This window comes from Muscardinus avellanarius, assembly GCF_963383645.1.
Source record: "Muscardinus avellanarius genome assembly, chromosome: 18".
In the NCBI taxonomy this organism is placed as follows: domain Eukaryota; kingdom Metazoa; phylum Chordata; class Mammalia; order Rodentia; family Gliridae; genus Muscardinus; species Muscardinus avellanarius.
The window spans coordinates 45,303,012-45,322,213 of record NC_137804.1 but is presented as its reverse complement, the minus strand read 5'-3'; the positions used below and the strand labels follow the sequence as shown (position 1 = coordinate 45,322,213).

The window sequence follows — 19,202 nt, the reverse complement described above, 5'->3', positions numbered from 1 at the left end:
CTCACACAGTGTTTTGGATAGTCTTTGCAAAATAAATTTGTGCCATTGTTCCAGTAATTGGTGAACGTTTATTTATTTTCTTTTCCTAACTTTTTTCTTTTTCAGTAGGTGTCTGAGCAATATAGAGTCACAGAATCTAACACCTGTGTCAGAATTCCAACTCATGGTCCTCTCAGAGGACCCAGAGCTGCAGCCCGTCCTCTCTGGGCTCTTCCTGTCCATGTACCTGGTCGCGGTGCTGGGGAACCTGCTCATCGTCCTGGCCGTCGGCTCTGACCCCCGCCTCCACACCCCCATGTACTTCTTCCTCTGCAACCTGTCCTTGGCGGACATCGGTTTAATTTCCACCACGGTTCCCAAGATGGTAGTGGACCTCCTAACTCACAGCAGAGTCATCTCCTACAGGGGCTGCCTGGCACAGATGTCTGTTTTCATCCTTTTTGCATGTATAGAGGATCTGCTTCTGACCGCGATGGCCTATGACCGGTTTGCGGCCATCTGCCACCCCCTGCGTTACCACGTCATCATGAACCCCCGCCTCTGTGTCCTCTTGGTTTTTGTATCATTTCTCTCTAGCATTTTTGTATCCCAGCTGCACAACTTGTTTGTCTTACATTTTTCCTTATTCAGGGATGTGGAAATTGCTAATTTCTTCTGTGACCCATCTCAGGTCCTTAGTCTTGTGTGTTCTGATACATTTTCCAAAAACACAGTCATATCTTTTGTCGCTACCGTCTATGCTTTTCTCCCTGTCTCAGGAATCTTTTTCTCTTACTATAAAATTGCTTCTTCTATTCTGAGAATCCCGTCCTCAGGTGGGAAATGCAAAGCCTTCTCCACCTGCTGGTCCCACCTGTCAGTTGTTTGCTTATTTTATGGGTCAGGACTTGGAGTGTACCTTTTTTCAAATATTTCATCTTCCACCAGGAAGGGTGCAGTGGCTTCACTGATGTACACTGTGGTCCCCACTTTGCTGAACCCCTACATCTACAGCCTGAGGAACAGGGACATTAAGAGTGCTCTGAGGAGGCTTTCCAGGAGAACAGGCTAATCTCAGTTCCCGAGGCATCTTTGCAGAATGTATGCTGAGAAAGACAGCAGCACTTAATATCTAGAAATTAAATAATTTCTTCTTAACTACATTATTGTGTTAGTTTCTTGTGTTTATTTTCTCATCTGCTTCATCGTGTAAAGGTGTTTACCAGGCCGGGGGAAAGAGAATGGGCAGATTTTATATGGGTTGGGTGCACACTGTCATTATGGGAAGACTGTAATTCTTGGAGACGGGCAACAGTGCTGGTTGCACAAAAGAGCCATTTGGCTAAGCATTAGTTTCCTACATTGAACTTCCAAGATCACGCAACAACCAATGACCAGCCTGTGCCTCCAGCTCTTCTGTTTGATGCCCTGGTCCAGCAGGCTCCATACCCATGTCTCCCTCTCATATGGTTTTCTTCATCAGGGAGTTCCTACCTGACTTTGTTTTCATGTTAAGACAGAAGAGCCTTCATTTGGACACCAGTTATGGGAGTAATGTTAAAATTTCAATCTTGTTTACAACCCCCCAGAGAATCAAGAAGCACAACCTATTGTGTGCTGAGGGAGATGACGGATGGATAAAGGGCCTTCAACATCACTGCTTCCAAAAGGAGAATAATTATGAAAGTTTAATTAGTGTCATGGAAGGATACCAACCCACCACATTTTAGATATGGCCTCTGTGAGCTCTATATATTTGGTTATGAAGATAGCTCCTTATGTCTCATTACATTGTTTTTTTGTGCTAGGAATTGAACCCAAAGGCATTCTGCCTCTGAGATACACCCCCAGCTCTATTTTACATTTTAGTTTGAAATAGAAGCTCACCAAGTTGCAGAGACCCTCACTAAACTGCTGAGGATGCCTTTGAACTTGCAGTCCTCCTGCCTCAGCCTCTCAAGTACTGGGCGTACAAGCCCGTGCCACAACCAGTCTCATTCAAAATTTTGATTTCATTCCATCCGGATTCTTCTTCTCTCAGATCTCTCATATACCGCAGTAGTATGTCGGTTTCTGTAACTGCTTTCTATGCCTTGCAAAAAGATGTTGAAAGTTGTGCTGAGGGGGAGGTGGAAGATGTCAGCAATGGGATGCTAGGATTTGGGTTGCGTGTCCTGGAGAACTCATCTCACCTGCATTATCTTTCCAAAACGTAAGCTCCTACATTATTATTACATTCCAGAAAAAGAAGGAGCATTGCGTTTTCATTTAGGTAATACCAGGTTGTTTTGTCAAAAAAAGGAGTGTCTGCACACAAATTTATGATAGTAGTTTTCTTTGAGAGGCAGGTGGGCAGGATAATGAAATTTTTTTGGCCCATATTTTCACTGCTATAACCCAAACAACTGACCACACAACTAAGAGGAAAATGTATTTGCTCACTGGTGTTTGGAAATTTTGAGGTTCAGTCTATGTGAGGCTGAGTCTGTAGAAGAGCTCAAGAAATGGCTGTGAAGTGCGGAGAGAGGGAAAGCAAGGGTTCTGCTCCCACATGGAGACTGGAAGCAAGACAGAACACACAAGCAAGCTCAAAGACAAAAGCACAGTCCCTATAGCCACAGCCCCAGGACACCCCTTCTCCAGCCACACTCCAATGGCCTAGGTCACCACCCATAAATCCTCTACAGTGGATTATATCCCAATGACAGTGATACCAACTTAGAACACTAATACATGAGCTCTTTAAGAAACAATTTATATCTAATCACAACAAAAATCATGCAGATACACACAGAATTCACATTTCACAGGTCATAATTCAAATCTCTACATAAGATCATATCTGAAATACACATTATTAAATATTTACATTTTACTATTTAAAATAAGTAAGCCGGGCATGGTGGCGCACGCTTGTCATCCCAGCATTCGGGAGGCTGAGACAGAAGGATCTGGTTCAAGAACAGCCTCAGCTACTTAGTGAGGCCCTGTGCAACTCAGGGAGACCCTGTTTCAAGGTAAAGAATAAAAAATAGGGCTGGGGGTGCAGCTCTGAGGTAGAATGCTCCTGAGTTCCATCCTTAGTACCATAAAAAAATAAGTATTATTTCTGGTGGTAGGAAGAAATACTAATGAGTTATTTCCTAAATATCAGGAAATATTATAATGAGGTATAAAAAAAGAAAACTGTATGGAGCAGGACCTAAGAAAATAGACTTTGTCAAATGAGAGAATTCCTAAAGGGTTGTAGACCTCCACTGTAGACATAACAGTATTCACAGTGGAGAATAATTGATTTCAAAATATGTAGAGAGCTGGGTGCTTTTTATTTTTTAAAATTTCCTCAACCCTTTTTTTCTGTCTTAAACATTGTCTAACCTATAGAGAGCCACAAAGTCTAAAATTTTCATCAAAATCCCATATCCTGTTTCTCTTAGATGGTCCAGAGCTGCAGCCTGCCCTCTTTGGACTGTTCCTGTCTATGCTTAGGAACCTGTTTGCCTCCTGGCTCTCAGCTCTGACCCCCACCTCCACATCCCACATCCAATCTATCCTGAAACGACAGCTGTTTTAGTCCCAAATATAATTTTGGACAACTAAAATAATAGAAGAGAATCCCCCTAAGTGGGATGTCTGTCACAGATGTCTCTTTCATCATTTTTCAGATGTCAGGATGACCTGTTGCTGACCATGATGCCTTATGATTAGTTTATGACCAGCTGTCACACCCTGCATTACTCAGTCATCATGTGGCTCATCATCACCTCTGTGGCTTCCTACTTTTGATGACCTTTTGGGTCAGCCTTTGGCGACCCAAGTGCACGGTTTTGTTGACTTACATTTTAAATATTTCAAGAATGCTTACATTTTTTATTTCTTCCCTGACACTTCTCAACTTTTTTTTTATCGTGTCTGTTCTAGCATCTTCTCTAATAATATAGGCACATATTTTGTTACTGTCCTCATTTCTGTTTTTCTACCTCTCTCGAAGCTCCTCTTCTTTTATTATAAGATCAATCCCTTCCTTCTGGGCATCCATCCTCAGCTGGGAAGCATAAAGCCTTCTCCACCTGTGGGTCACGCCTGCCAGTTGTTTGCTAGTTTTATGGAACAGGTTTTGGAGCATACTTTGGCTCAGCTGTCTCACATTTTCTGAGAAACTGTGGTGGCCTCAGTGATGTACACTGTGGCCGAGGATTTGCTGAATCCCTTCATCTATAGCCCAAGGAACAGAGACATTAAAATCATCCCGAGGAGGCTCTTCATCTCAGGTCCTGTGGTACCCATTTTTAATGTATACCGAAAAGGCCACAAAACTAAGCATCTACTTGGGCATGATAGCACACGCTTGTAATTCTAGTACTTGGGAGGCTGAGACAAGAGGATTGTAGGGTTGTAGCCAGCCTCAGCAACTTAGTGAGGCCCTGTTTCAAAAATTAAAAAAAAAGAGTAAAATAGGGTTGGGAGTATAGCTCAGAGGTAGAATGCCTCTGGTTCCATTCCAAATACCATAAAAAAAAGAAAAAATTGTATGTACCTGTAATCCTGCCTGTTTAATCATATTATTTTTACTGTTGGCTGAATTTACTTCCTAATCATATTTTATGGTAGAATGATATTCGGGGCTCAGAAAGGAGGAGTGAAAAATTATTTAAATGCATACAACCTTCAGCTTGTATGGACTGATGATGGAGATGGTTAAACTGGACTGAATGTAATTAATGCCACTTAACCCTGGTTAAAATGGCCAGTGTTCATTATGTGTATTTTTACCACATAATTCATTTGAAGTAGAAAGAAGATGGATCCTTTTTTAAAAAAATAATTTCTATTGGTGTACTGTAATTATACATGAGGTATGGAGTGATAGGAATACACACAGCGCTTGGTATGTTTTCCTCCTGATCCAACTCCACTACTTCCTTTCCCCACATGTTTCTCTGAGATTGGTATAAATATTCCCATATATGTGCATAGAATTAGTTAAGCTGTTGCCGAGGATTAACTCAGGGGCATTCTACCTCCATGCTACATTGTCAGATCTATTTTATTTTTGAAACAGGGTCTTGCTAGGTTGTTGAGAGTCTCACTAAGTTTCTGAGGCTGGCCGTGAACCTGGGATTCTCCTGTCTCAACCTCCCAAGTATTGGGATTACAGGTGTGCACCAAAACGCCCAGCTTCAGATACATCTTAAAAAAAAAAGAAAGAAAAGAAATAAACGCATGAGGGCTACATCCAAGCTTCTTCCTAAGGAGAGAAGATCCCCGGATTATTGTGGACATTCGTTTTTTCTTTCCCCACTCTCTGTATTAATATCAAGAAGTCTGTGGGGATTTTGTTAACATGGACCCATTTGGCTAATTATGAGTTCTGTGTATGGAGCCTCCAGGGTCATATGAGAATCAACAAAACGCCCATCCCTCCATCCCTTCATTTGTATGTCCAGTTGACACTGCACCTGTGTGTCTGCTTCTCCCAGGGTTTTCTGCACCAGGAAGCTCCGTCTTTGAATTCATTTCAGCCCTGAACACAGTGCTGAGCCTCCACTGGGCACCAGACAGACAAGAGGTGCTGGATTCTGAACCCAGGGTCATGGCGCAGGAAAGGGGCAGTGTTACCCAGTAAGTGCGGAGGGAGAGAAGGGTGAAGGAAGGACTGTCAGTAGTACTGATCTCTCAGTATAGACGTGAACAGGATGATGGGTAGTCAGATGTGCAGAATATTAGCTGCTGCGACTTTGAAGTTTATGTGCTTAGTGGTGGTGTAGGTGTCAAATGTCTCATTAAAAAAATTTTTTTTTTGGTGGTACGGGGGTTCCTGGAAACCCTTCTACCTCCGGGCTACACTCCCGGGCCTATTTTATATTTTTATTTGGAAACAGTGTCTCTTAAGCCAGCGCGATCCTCCTGTCTCTGCCTCCCAAGCACGGGGATTACAAGCGTGCGCCACCACACCCGGCTCATTCAAATTTTTCATTGAATATTTTCCTCCTGCCATTGTTCTAATTCCCAGAAACATGTCATATATGGTAGCAAAAAATTGGTAAATTGGTCCCTGTGAACCATTTCCTAACCATGTAAAGGGGTTATGAAGGTGGTCATCAGCCACGTACCATGTGGAAATTCTTACTTGTGTTATATGAACACATGCACAAGGATTTTGGAAAAGTTGTTTTAATAATAAACTAAGTGGCGTTCCTTCCTCAGGTGGTGGTAGTGTTCATTCATTGAAGCCTCTGAAGTTGAAGACTGTCCTTCATGTGTTAACGTAACCTAGTACGTTTCAGGGACAACGTGTGTAGGGTTGTAAGCTGCTTAAATGAGCATTAAACATTTTTTTGTGACTGGATGTTGAATCCAGGGTATTACAATTCTAAGCTACACTGCAGCTCCATTTTATTTTATTTTTTTATTTTGAAACAAGGTCTCACTAAATTCTTAAGTGTCTGTCTGACTTAAGTTGCTAAGACTGACCTCAAACCTGCAATCCTCCTGTGTCAGCCTCCTGTGCCTGGCTAGCCGTCGGCACTTTAAAGGTAAGCCTTTAAGAAAAGCGCATATGAACACACAACTCACTGCTGATGGAAATATTGACCTAACATCTGCTGTATTTATGCCAACAGTTTCTCTTCAGGGTCAGGCCTGCAGGAGAATGGAATCATGTGGAGATACCAAGATTAAAATTTGAAAGCATAAACACACAGTGGAGTTTTACTCAGCCATAAAGAAGAATAAAATTATTTCGTTTGCAGGAAAATGGATGGAACTAGAGAATATTGTGCCGAGTGAGGTCAGCCTGTCTCAGAAAGCCGCGTGTCTTAAGTTTTCTCTCATATGTGGAAGCTAGAGAGAAAACAGGAAAGAAAAGGGACTTCTTGAGGAGAGAGACCAGTAGAATATGGGAAGGGCGTAGAGAATGGAGGAAGAAAGGTGGAATGAGGAGGAGAGAAACAGTTCAAATAACGCAATGAACTCAAGTGAAGGCATCACTTCCGATCTCACTAATGTGTACAGGCAGTGGGGCTGGGGTGACATGCAAAGGGTGTTGAGTGCACGTATGTCTGTATCACTTCGAACCTTCCTGTGATGTATAATTACAATGCTCTAATAAGAGAATAACAACAAACAAAGCTAACAAAATAAGCAAAAAGAAGAGATGGCTTAAAGCAAATTATGCCGGAGATTATTAGGCTCCAAAAATATTACAAATATAAAAAACAACTCTAAAACTAGAGGGCATTCATATAAGCAAATTTGAAAGGTGATCAATGTCCCTTAAAATATCATTGCTGAAGCACGTATTATTAAAGTTTATTTTTAAATATGTGCAGTGGTTATTGATTATGATAATAGATAGTATTAACGGTACATTTTGTAAATGTCAGCAAATGTTCTGAGGCTACGGCTCTCAGCCCAAGTATTAGAAAGAACCGCCGGGAGTTTCACAAGCTGCTACTCTGGCTAAATTGGTTTTTTTCCCATGGAAGGATATTTTAATGTTTTGAAATGTTCAAAGAAAACAGTATCATAAATGACACTGAGAAGCATTACTTTATGCAATTAAAAAGGGAAGGAGCAGGGTGGAAACCAGAGAGAACACACCAAGTGCTGTGTGCATGTATGTTCCTACCATGTAAGACTCCTACTTGGAGTCTCTTCATGATGCATAATCAGAATGATCAAATAAAAGCATATTAAGACATTTTTATGATAATGCAATGACTAGGGTATTATTGTTTCCCATTTAGACAGGAGTAAATGTTAGCAGGTATGTGCACATTATTTCCAGAACTTTTCTCTTTTTCATGTTCCCCCAATTAAACTGTATCCTGTCCTGACAAAATAATATGCCCGAGTTTATTTTACATAGCTAAAGTCAGAGAATTCCAATCCATACCTCAGGATGTATTGATGTGAAAATCAGTTCAATGGTATTAGAAGGATGGGACTCACACTCAGATTCAGGGATTTCCCAGATCCGACAGCCAAATTATGGAACCAGCCTTGGTGCCCACCAACAGATGACTGGATTATAAGAACATTAATCAGTCACTGAAAGTGAAGGGTCATATGTTTTTCCTCATATTTGGAAGCCAGGGAGAAGTTGGGAAACAAAATAAACTTCAGATAAAAAAAGAAGAAACTCCAGTTGAGTGATGGAAGGAATTTTGGGAAGGAAGATGGCATGGGGGAGGAGACTTGATGAATAAAATAATTAAAATAATGCTATGTACATATACAAAAATTATCAATAGCAATGAAGGCCAAAGGGCACCTTCCTTCTTAGATATCCAACTGAGATTGTGTCGAGGTGTTACAAAGAAACCCGAAGGAATTAAAGACAACTTAAACTGCTACTTGACATCCATCGATTTAATTACCAACAGGTACCGTGTACAGTAAGAAAGCCATGTTTGTGGTAAGTGATGATATTGGTCATGTGCATTTAAATTAGATATGTGTATCAAAATTGAAGTGCGCCCCAGATAAAGATGCATGTTACATATTAGGTAAATGTTAAAATACATCCAAAATTTGAGTGAAGGCTTCATCTGCAAAGAATTTAAATTAGAAAACACAAGCGGTAGGAAATGAAGTAAAATGCAAAAAAAAAAAATACACAAGAATTAGGGAGAAGTGGGTCATAGGAGGACCTCTAGATGAAGAAGGAGAAACCATAGATGAGCAAATAAGGCGATGGGAGAGAGGAAGGGAAATTCCCAAATGTACATGATGTACATTCACAAACATCAAAGTCAATCACTAAGCCAAACATGAGAAGGAGGAAGGGGAGAGGGAATGGGGTGGAAAGTGGGGGAGGGTTAAATGAGGGATGGGTGGATGTGTGTCTCTACTGGCTTGTACCCCATTTAGATGCATGACTGCAATGCACCAACAAAGAAAAAGATGCTTGTCCATGTTTTCTGATAAGAGCTATCAACTTAATTTTTAATTCACCTGTTATTGGTGCATTGTATTATACGTCACGGTGAGATTTGCAGAGATATATTATACGTGCACACAAGGCCACCTGGCATGCTTTTCTCCCACACCTGCTTTCTCTCCTTCTTCCTCCCTCCTCATATATGTAAATGAGATTCGTAGTGATACATACATCATTATTTGGTGTGTTCCTTCCTTTTATCTCCCTTTTCCTTCCTCTCCTCTTAGTTTTCCTCTCTCTTGCTTTCACATATAAGAGAAAAAATATGGTCTTTGATTTCCTGAGTCCGTCTGGTCTCATTTAGCACGATGTACTCCAGTTCTACCCATTTTTTTCTGCAAATGACATAATTTTTGAAATATCCACTTTAATTTCATGTTCATAAAGTGCACTCCTAGCTATGACACAGCATTTAAAATATGCCAAGTGGAGGTGATTTGTGTCATTGCTTGTTGGTTTCCTTTTTCCAACCCTCTTTTCTTTTCTTAAAAGATGTCCAAGCAAATCGGAACCACAAAATCTAACACGTATCTCGGAATTCCATCTCATGCAACTCTCAGAAGATCCAGAAATACAGCAAGTGCTCTTTGGGCTGTTCCTGTCCATGTATCTACTCGCAGTGCTTGGGAACCTGCTCATAGCCTTGGTTGTCACCATGGACCCCAAACTCCACACCCCCATGTACTTCTTCCTCTCCATCCTGTCCTTGGCTGACATTGGTTTCATCTCCACCACGGTCCCAGAGATGATTGTGAACATCCGGACCCACAGAAGAGACATTTCCTATAGGCGCTGCCTGGCACAGATGTCTCTTTTTCTCATTTTTGGGTGCATGGATGACATGCTTCTGACTGTGATGGCCTATGACCGGTTTGTGGCCATCTGTCACCCCCTGCAGTACACGGTCATCATGAATCCTCGCCTCTGTGGCATTTTAGTTTTGGTGTCTTTTTTGTTTAGCCTTTTGGAATCCCAGCTGCACAATGCGATTGCCTTACACTTCCCCTACTTTGAGGATGTGGAAATCGCCAATTTCTTCTGTGAACCTTCTCAGGTCCTCAGTCTTACCTGTTTTGATGCCCTTACCAAAAATATAGTCACGTACTCGGTTGGAGCCATGTATGGTTTTCTTCCTGTCTTAGGGATCTTTTTCTCTTATTATAAAATCGTCTCCTCCATTCTGAGAATCCCCTCCTCCGGTGGGAAGTACAAAGCCTTCTCCACCTGCGGGGCTCACCTATCTGTTGTTTGCTTGTTCTATGGAACAGCCATCGGCGTGTACCTTGCATCCGCCATATCAAGCTTCCCTAAAAAGATCGCCGTGTTCTCAGTGATGTACGCTGTGGTCGTCCCCATGCTCAATCCTTTCATCTACAGCCTGAGGAACAGGGACATTCAAAGTGCCCTCCGGAGGCTCCACAGCAGGGCATTCTGATTGCATTATCTATTTCATGTGGTTTTGTAGTTTGAGTTGGAAAACCCAACCATTTAGACCTTCAGGTCCTACCTTCTTGGTTACATTACTCTTGCATCTTCTTGACATTTGTCCCATCCCATGTTTCATAAATGGATACAGCTTCATTTTGTCTGCCTTTAACTGAATCATGTACATGAGTATTCAGAGCCCTCATAAACATCACGACTAAATCCACAGACTCAGGCAGCCTCTCTAATTACAGAGCAAAGACCTGGGCTTCCGTTTGAAATACTGATCTTCTTGTTTACATATGTATTTATTTTAATTTTATAAGACAGATGGACCAACATAAATAATGTCTGGTAAAATAAACTGGTGAACTAAACAAATAAGAATTATTTCATTTAAACATCTTTTTATCGTGATTCTTATGGCTGAGTAAAATTCCATTGTGTACATATCCCACAGTTTTGTAATCCATTCATCTGTTGATGGACATCTTGGCTGGTTCCACAGTTTGGCTATGGTGAATTGTGCAGCTATGAACAGAGATACGCATGCATTAGTTTGGTAGTTTGGTTTCCTTTCTCTTGGGTAGATATCCAGGAGTGGTATTGCTGGATCATATGGTAAGTTCATTCCCATTCTTCTGAGGATTCTCCATACTGTTTTCCAAAGTGGTTGCCCTAATTTGCAATCCCACCAACAATGTATTAGAGTTTCCACTTCTCCACATCCTCACCAGCATTTGTTGTTGTTTGTGTTTTGAATGATTGTCATTCTAGTTGGAGTTAGGTGGAATTTCAGGGTAGTTTTGATTTGCATCTCTCTGATTGCCAGTGATGTTGAGCATTTTTTCATGCATTTATTGGCTATTTGAATTTCTTCCTTCATGAAGTGTCTCTTTAGTTTACTTGCTTATTTATTTATTTATTTATTTATTTATTTATTTATTTATCTATCACAGGTCTGGGGATGGAACCCAGGGGCATTCGACCTCCGAGCTACACCCCCTGCCCTATTTTTATTCTTTATTTCGAAGCAGGGTCTCAATAAGTTGCAGAGTACCTAACTAAGTAGTTGAGGCTGTCTGTGCACTGTGATCCATCAGACTCAGCCTCCCAAGTGCTGGGATTACAAGCGTGCACCACCACGCCCAGCTTTACTTGCCTATTTTATTTTTTCTTTTTTTGGTGGTACTGGGGATGGAACCTTTCTACCTCCAGGCTACACTCCCAGGCCTATTTTATATTTTTCATTTGGAAACAGGGTCTCTTAAGCCAGCGAGGCTGGCTTCGAACTTGCGCGATCCTCCTGTCTCCGCCTCCCAAGCGCGGGGATTACAAGCATGTGCCACCACGCCCGGCCTTGCCTACTTTTTTTATTGGGTTACTTACAGGGAAATGGGTGGAACTGGAGGACATTATGCTAAGTGAGATTAGTCAGTCACAAAAAAATAAGAAATCGGATGCTCTCCCTAATATTTGAAAGCTAGTGAGAAAATGGGTCAAAGGAGGAACTCTAGACTAAGAAGGAGATTCTATAGATGAGGAAATGTTGTATGAAGTACATACAAAAAAGTATGTACTTCAACAAACATATCAATGTCAATTGCTAAGCAAAACATGAGAAGGAGGGAGGGAGAAGGGACGGAATAGGATGGGAACTGGGCAAGGGCTAATTGGGTGAGGTGTGCATATATATCTCCACCATCTTGCATCCCATTAAGATGTATGACTACAGTGCACCAATAAAAAATAAAAAATAATAAAAACTAAAATCTATATATCTATATATATTTGTATACTGTAGTTGTATATGATAAAGCAGGGTAGGGAAATGAGACAGGGAAAGATATGGACCATGTAATGAAGTGTGCATGTACGAATATATCTTTTTACATGTTTAAAAGTCATATTTATTGGGGCTGAGTTTCTCCAGAAGACAAAATAAGACATTTGAGAAAACTCTTGTATTCTACTCCAGTCTCTGTTTCAGCCTTCTATGATTTTAGCATATTATTCTAGGATGTTTTCCCCTGGAATGTAATAAAGAATCATGCCTACATTTGCCATTAATCCTGATGTTTTGTGATTTATTCCCTTCAGTTTTATGAGGCAATTACTTGCAAGAGCCTTTTCTTGTATGAACTATAATAAAAATGACTTAAGGAATATGGTTAGTCCTTGCATAAATTAAATTAAAAGGTGGGATGTCTGTTTGTTTTACATTAAGCCTACAAGGATGTTCCCGAGGGGCTGCAGAGATAGTGAAGATAAGGAGAACTATTTTGATTTATTTTGATATTGAATGATATGTAGAGATGCGTCTCATTTCTGTCATCACTGGGTAGACTTTGAGTCTCTGGAAAGGAAGACCCCTTATGTTTTGCATCTCTCCCAGGTTCCATGTGCACTGAAGAAATGATTCACTGTCTTCCAAGAAAAAGGAAAGTTGGGTGTGGTGGTCCACCCCTGTGATCCCAATACTTGCGAGGCTGAGACAGGAAGATTGCAGGTTCAAGGACAACCCCTGCAAGTACTGAATTATTAGCAACCAAGCGAGACCCTGTTTCAAAACAAAAAAATAAAATGGGCTGGTGGTTTATCTTGGAGGCAGAACACCCCTGGGTTTAATCCTCAGTACCAAAATAGGAAAAAAAAAAGAAAAGAAAAAAAAAAGAAAAAGGAAAGACAATTTGACTGCAACATATTTAGTAAGCTCTGATTTATTTATAAGGAAAATAAGATTTTCCTTCTTTAAGGTGATTTTTTTGGGTATTGGGTATTTTGTCACAGCAATAGAAAAGCAATAAGCACATATCCTGGAACAAAAGGAGAGTATCTTAATAAATGATGACAAGCCTAAATACCCAGACAGGGAAGAATTAAACTGGACCCTTATATCTCAACGCATCTCTACCTTGCATCCCTATTCACAATAGCAAAAATATTGAATAAGCCTAATGTCACCAATGGATAAGTGGATAGAGAAATTGTGATATGTACAAGCCAACTCTATGCTTAAGTGGGAGTCATGAACATGTAAGGAAAATAAAGAAAAAAAGATCAATAGCCTTGGTCAAAAAAGATGGATGAGCCTGTATGGCATTTTGTTAAGAGAAATGAGTCACGCATAGAAAGGCAAATACTGCATGGCATCACGTACATGTGGCATCTAAAGTAACCAAGCTAATGAAACAGAGTACAGTAGAGGCTGCCACAGACGGTGGGGAGCAAACGGGGCAGATATTGGTGGAAGGACACACAATTTCAGGAAGACAGGAGAAGTCACTTCAAGGATCTGTTGTATATCATGATTAGCATAGTTGACAATAAAATTTTTATATCTGAATTAGACAAAATAAAGAGGGCGGAAATATTCATAAAACACACATCAGATAATGGTTTGGTATCCATGATATATATAAAACTTTTACAGGTCAGAAGCAGAAGTACACAGTACAGCAATGCAAAACAAGCGAAGAGTTGGAAAGATATTTCTATACAAAGTATATATAAAAATGTCAATAAGCACTTAAAAATATGCTCAATTAGTCATGGAGAAATTCTCTTCAAAGGCACAATGAGAGATACTGGTTCACACCGAAGAGGAGGCTATGCTTTTAATAAAATAAAACCCCCAAATCATTGAAAAGAATGTAAGAATATTAAAATGTTTACACATCAGAATGTAAAATGTGTTTGGCTATTCAAAAAGTTAGGTGTGAATGACCCAATAACACTTCAGTTCCACTCCTACATATAAATTACAGTAATAATTGAAAACAAGTATAGTCATTTGTTGGCTAATGACTAGGGTACGTTCTGAAAAATGTTTTAAGTGACTTTGTCATGTGAAAACATCGTTGACTGTCCTTACATAAACAAACGTGGCTGGGAGTTCCCAAAGAATAAAAGATCATGTGATGACCTTAGTATGTGCAGCCTGTCATTCACTAAACACCATTAGGTGGAACATGACTATATTCAAACAATTAAAAAGTTAATGTCCATACCAAAGCTGTTTATATTAGACAAACGATGAACATTTTCAAAACGTCCATTAAGGATGAATGGACGAGCAATTTATATATTTGTTTCTATATATTTAGATATATAAATTATATATCTCATATATATGCTGCAGAATATTATCAAGCTATAAAAATGATTAAGCCATAGAAGAAATGAGAATATGCACGTTAAATTAGTCAAAATGAAGTAGGAAAGAGAATGAGGGGGGAGAAGAAACACAATTGGAAAAAGAAGGAGAGAGAGAGAGAGAGAGAGAGAGAGAGAGAGAGAGAGAGAGAGAGGATAGAAGGAATGCAAGGGAGGAAGGAAAGAAGACAATGAAAAAGCAAGGATCGTAAACAGTGCAGTCACATCTCAGTTTTCCAAGATATTATTATATAACTACGAAGCAAGGGTGGATTCCGAGCTTTCCTGGTGTAAACCCAGCCATTGTTCTTACAGCAAGTAGGACTGCAGAAGCAGAGTCCTGGGCTCAGGGTCAGATTTCAGGTTGCTATGTTTCTCAATCACAGTCTTTTTCCTTCAGAAATTGGGTCTGATTCAGAGAGAAAAAGCTCCAGAAAATGTTTTCAAGGTTAAATAATTCCATGTATGTAAAATGACAAACGGGATCCTGACATGGTTAGCACCTTGATGATTTTATTCCATTTCTTCCAAATTAATGTGACTAACATTCAAACGGTAAGTTTTGAGAAATGTCAGCATTTGATAAAAAATGCTTCAGAGCATGTGGAAAATCATAAGAATGTCTGTAAATCAGTATTCCAGACTTGACAGTTTGTGAACCCTACATATGGAAGAAAAGTCAAAATGGTACCACTGAGGAATTGGTTAAGAAGAAACAAATACAGGCCGGGCGTGGTGGCGCACGCTTGTCATCCCCGCGCTTGGGCGACGGAGACAGGAGGATCGTGCAGGTTCGAAGCCAGCCGCGCTGGCTTAAGAGACCCTGTTTCCAAATAAAAATATAAAATAGATCTGGGAGTGTAGCCTGGACGTAGAAGGGCTTCCAGGAACCCCAGTACCACACACACAAAAAAAAACCAAAAATAGAAACCCCCAAGTCATGGGTGATTTGGGAACACAAGCACCAGACATGTCATTTAGGGTATAAAAAGAGCCAGGATTTGAATTTTATATATACTCAGGGGACACAAGATTGCATTAGTTCTTAGGTCAGTAATCTCTCAAGGATGAGAGGCTGCTCTGCTGAGGAGTCTCCCCAGAGCCCCCTTCACGTCCTTGTTCCTCAGGCTGTAGATGAAGGGGTTCAGCATGGGGGTGACCACGGTGTACATCACAGAGGGAATCATGCTTCTCTGGGAGGAGTGTATCATGTCAGAACTGAGGTAAACCCCAATTCCTGTTCCGTAGAACAAGGAGACCACGCAGAGGTGAGACCCGCAGGTGGAGAAGGCTTTGTACTTGCCCGGAGAGGAGGACATCCTTCTTAAGGAGGATGCAATCTGTGAGTAGGAGAAGAGGATCCCCATGAAAGGGACAAGAGCAAGCAGGACAAACAAGACATGCATCAGGATGGTGTTGGCAAGGGCGTCAGAGCTGGCCACCCTGATAATCTGAGCCAGCTCACAGAGAAAATGTGGGATCTCAGTGCCTATGGAGAAGGTCTGCTGGTTCAACAGTAGAGCATGTGCCAGGGTGACCCAGAACATGATGATCCAAGACAACAGAACCAGGAGGACACAGAGCCGGGGGTTCATGATGACCGTGTAGTTCAGGGGGTGACAGATGGCCACATAGCGGTCGTAGGCCATCACGGTCAGTAGGAAATTATCCATTCCAGCTAAAATAGTAAAAAAGCACACCTGAGCGAGGCAACCGCCGTAAGAGATACCTTTGCTGTGTGCCTGGATGTTCACCAGCATCTTGGGGATGGTGGTGGAGATGAAGCAGATGTCCACAAAGGACAGGTTGCAGAGGAAGAAGTACATGGGGGTGTGGAGGCGGGAGTCGGAGCCGACGGCCAGGATGATGAGCAGGTTCCCCAGGACGGTGACCAGGTACATGGACAGGAAGAGCCCAAAGAGGACGGGCTGCAGCTCGGGGTCCTCTGAGAATCCCAGAAGCAGGAATTGGGATAATCCTGTGTGGTTTTCTGCTTCCGTGTAGCTGGTGTGCCTTCTGGGGAAGGGGATAAGGCAGTGTTAACGAGTGGCCAACGGGCACTTTTGGTCGTTACCATTTTATAACGTCAGCCTCTGAATGAAGTTCTTTCCTGTCTGTTATGTTCTCAAAAGGACAGTGATTCACTCAGTTAGGTGGTAGCTCATTTCCCTTTGATTTATTTTGGCAGTGGGGGGACTGAACCTAGGGGCATTTACCTCCAAGCTACACCCCAAGCACTTTTTATTTTTATTTTGAAACAAGGTCTTTCTAAGTTGCTGAGACGGTGTCAAACTGTGCCACAATACCCGGCTCTCGCTTACTTTTAAATAAGAGTCATCATTCACACTTCCTTTAATATAGCAGACATTGATTTTCTGTTTATTATAACACAGTCTTTTGAATTTTAATTCACCATTCAAAGTTATGCATGTAAACTATTTTTATTTAATATGACCTTTCTAAAATAATTGAAGCGCTTTCCTGTATTTTCCTTCATAGTCCCTAGATTTCTAGATTTTATTGTAATATTTCTACAATGATTTAACTTGTGTGTGTGTGTGTGTGTGTGTGTGTGTGTGTGCGTGTGTGCACACGTGCGTGTTTTGAAACAGAGTCTTTTCAGTAAGTTGCTCTGGCTGGCCTCAAACTTGTAATCCTCCTGTCTCAACCTCCCAAGTACTGGGATTACAGATGTATACTACCATATCTTTTTTTTGTGGTACTGGAGATGGAATCCATGGGCACTGTACCTCCAAGCTTACACCCTAGCCCTATTTTTAGTCTTTTTTAAATTTTCGAAACAAGGTCTTACTGAGTCGTGAAGGGCCTTGCTAAGTAGCTGAGACTGTCTGTGAACCGCGATCCGCCAGTCTCAGCCTCCCCAATGCTGGGCTTACAAGCACGCTCCACCATACCCAACTTAACTACCATGCCTTTTTCAACATGGACATTTTAATGCACTCTTTATCCTGGGACTTCACACATGGTAATGATGAGATGGTTAACTCAATGCATCACTGTTTTCTTTTTTTCTAACAATGTGGTTATAACTGGTATATTTTACTCCATCCTCATACTGCCTTTGTGATTCTTAAACACAAATACCTCCTCTCTATGGTAGAAGCAGCATATATTTATGTTGGAGAGGAGAATTAAATGAGGTCATGGAATTGTTCTGGGCTCCTGTGTGACAATGGGCAGAATGTCATAGATGACAGCTGCTGTACTTAGCACCTCAGCACATCTGCCGTGCATGGCCGTCGACCGCCAACATCCTCTTAAACTGGCCAGTCTCATGGTTGGAATGCAGATCATTATACACACAACAGACGTGTTACCTCTTTGGGTTTCCATGTAGCATTTCTAAGTAGTGAAGTTCTTTCTGGTCCTTCTTTCAGAGCGTGCGTGCCCGGTGAATTCTTCCAAGCAGAGGAGATAAAAAGGACAAAACAAAAACGCATGTGACTAAAATAAAATGCGTGTCCAAGTGTCCATACTCTTTAGTGTGTGAATGTTCAAATCAGCAGAGATGAATTGATTTAATCTATTCAAAATATATCAATGGGATCATTCTATAACATTTTACATGGCGGCTGGCATGGTGGGGCACACCCGTAACCCCAGGATGTGGTAGGCTGACAGGAGGATCACAGATTCAAGGCCAACTTCAGAAACTTAGCAAGGTCCAAGATGTCCTTCACCAGATGAGTGGATTTCAAAACTATGGGATGTATACACAATGGAATTTTGCCCAGCCATAAGGAAGAACAAAATTATGGCATTTACAGTGAAATGTCACAAAAATAAGAAATCAGATGCTTTCCCTAGTGTGCGAAAACTAGGGAGAAATGGGTAACAGGAGGAACTCTAGACGAAGAAGGGGTCCTACAGAGGAGCAAATAAGATGATCTATCTGAAGGGATCGGAGGAAACTCTTTAAAGCACATGATGTACTTAAACATATCAAAGTCAATCAGGAAGCCAAGCATGGGCAGGAGGGAGAGGGAGGGGTTAGGGATTGGGTAAGGGCTGATTGGGTGATGTGTGCATGTATATCTCCACAAGATTTTTTTTTATCCCATTAAGATGTATGTCTACAATGCATCGATAAAAATTTATTAAAAATAAAAAATAAAAAGAGCTAGGGTGTAACTTGGAGATAGAATGCTCCTGGGTCGAATCCCCAGGACTACAAAAAACCTTTTTAAAAATTATAATCAAAATTAAAAATAAATTTGAGACTATATAACAGGCATTTAATATGGTTAGTTACCAGGACTAAAACCACCAGTAAATAAACCAATAACAATTTCCTAACCCAAGACAGAATGGTTATTATTTTCGAGGAGGGTGAGGGAGCAGGGTGGGGGTCTGGAGGGAAATGCACCAAGTGTTGTGTGCATGTGTGTGTGTGTGTGTGTGTGTGTGTGTGTGTGTTTCTTACACTAAACCTCAATATGCTGTATGGTTACAATACACCAATAAAAGTATATTTTAAGAAAAAAATGCTTATTTTGAAACCACAGCTAACAGGAAATTTTAGGCTAAAACACTAGAGTATTTCTGTGAAATTCACAAGCACGTCAATGTAGTCTCCTCCAACCTCAACCATTTGTTATTTTCCTGAACACTTATAGAGGTTGGCAGCTTGAAAAGAGAAAATTGAGCTGGGCGTGGTGGGGTGCACGCTTGTCATCCC

The 19,202-nt window shown here is 41.0% G+C and overlaps 3 protein-coding genes across 3 annotated transcripts; 2 read left to right on the top strand and 1 right to left on the bottom strand.

The window, feature by feature from the left end:
* Positions 1–136: 136 nt before the first annotated feature.
* LOC308276677 (olfactory receptor 7E178-like) lies at positions 137–1,051 on the top strand (the record flags this gene model as incomplete). The annotated part of the gene is made up of 1 exon (XM_080715503.1): positions 137–1,051. Exon 1 carries the CDS (start codon positions 164–166, stop codon positions 1,049–1,051), a length of 888 nt encoding a protein of 295 aa, XP_080571629.1. The 5' UTR covers positions 137–163.
* A 991-nt stretch (positions 1,052–2,042) lies between these two features.
* On the top strand, positions 2,043–10,358 carry LOC308276675 (olfactory receptor 7E178-like; the record flags this gene model as incomplete). The annotated part of the gene is made up of 3 exons (XM_080715498.1): positions 2,043–2,191; positions 8,235–8,366; positions 9,416–10,358. 3 exons carry the CDS (start codon positions 2,043–2,045, stop codon positions 10,356–10,358), a joined length of 1,224 nt encoding a protein of 407 aa, XP_080571624.1.
* Positions 10,359–15,564: 5,206 nt separating this feature from the next.
* LOC308276408 (olfactory receptor 7D11-like) lies at positions 15,565–16,515 on the bottom strand (the record flags this gene model as incomplete). Its single annotated transcript, XM_080715147.1, has 1 exon — positions 15,565–16,515. The coding sequence occupies exon 1, from the start codon at positions 16,402–16,404 to the stop codon at positions 15,565–15,567; it is 840 nt and encodes a 279-aa protein (XP_080571273.1). The 5' UTR covers positions 16,405–16,515.
* Between the last annotated feature and the right edge of the window lie 2,687 nt (positions 16,516–19,202).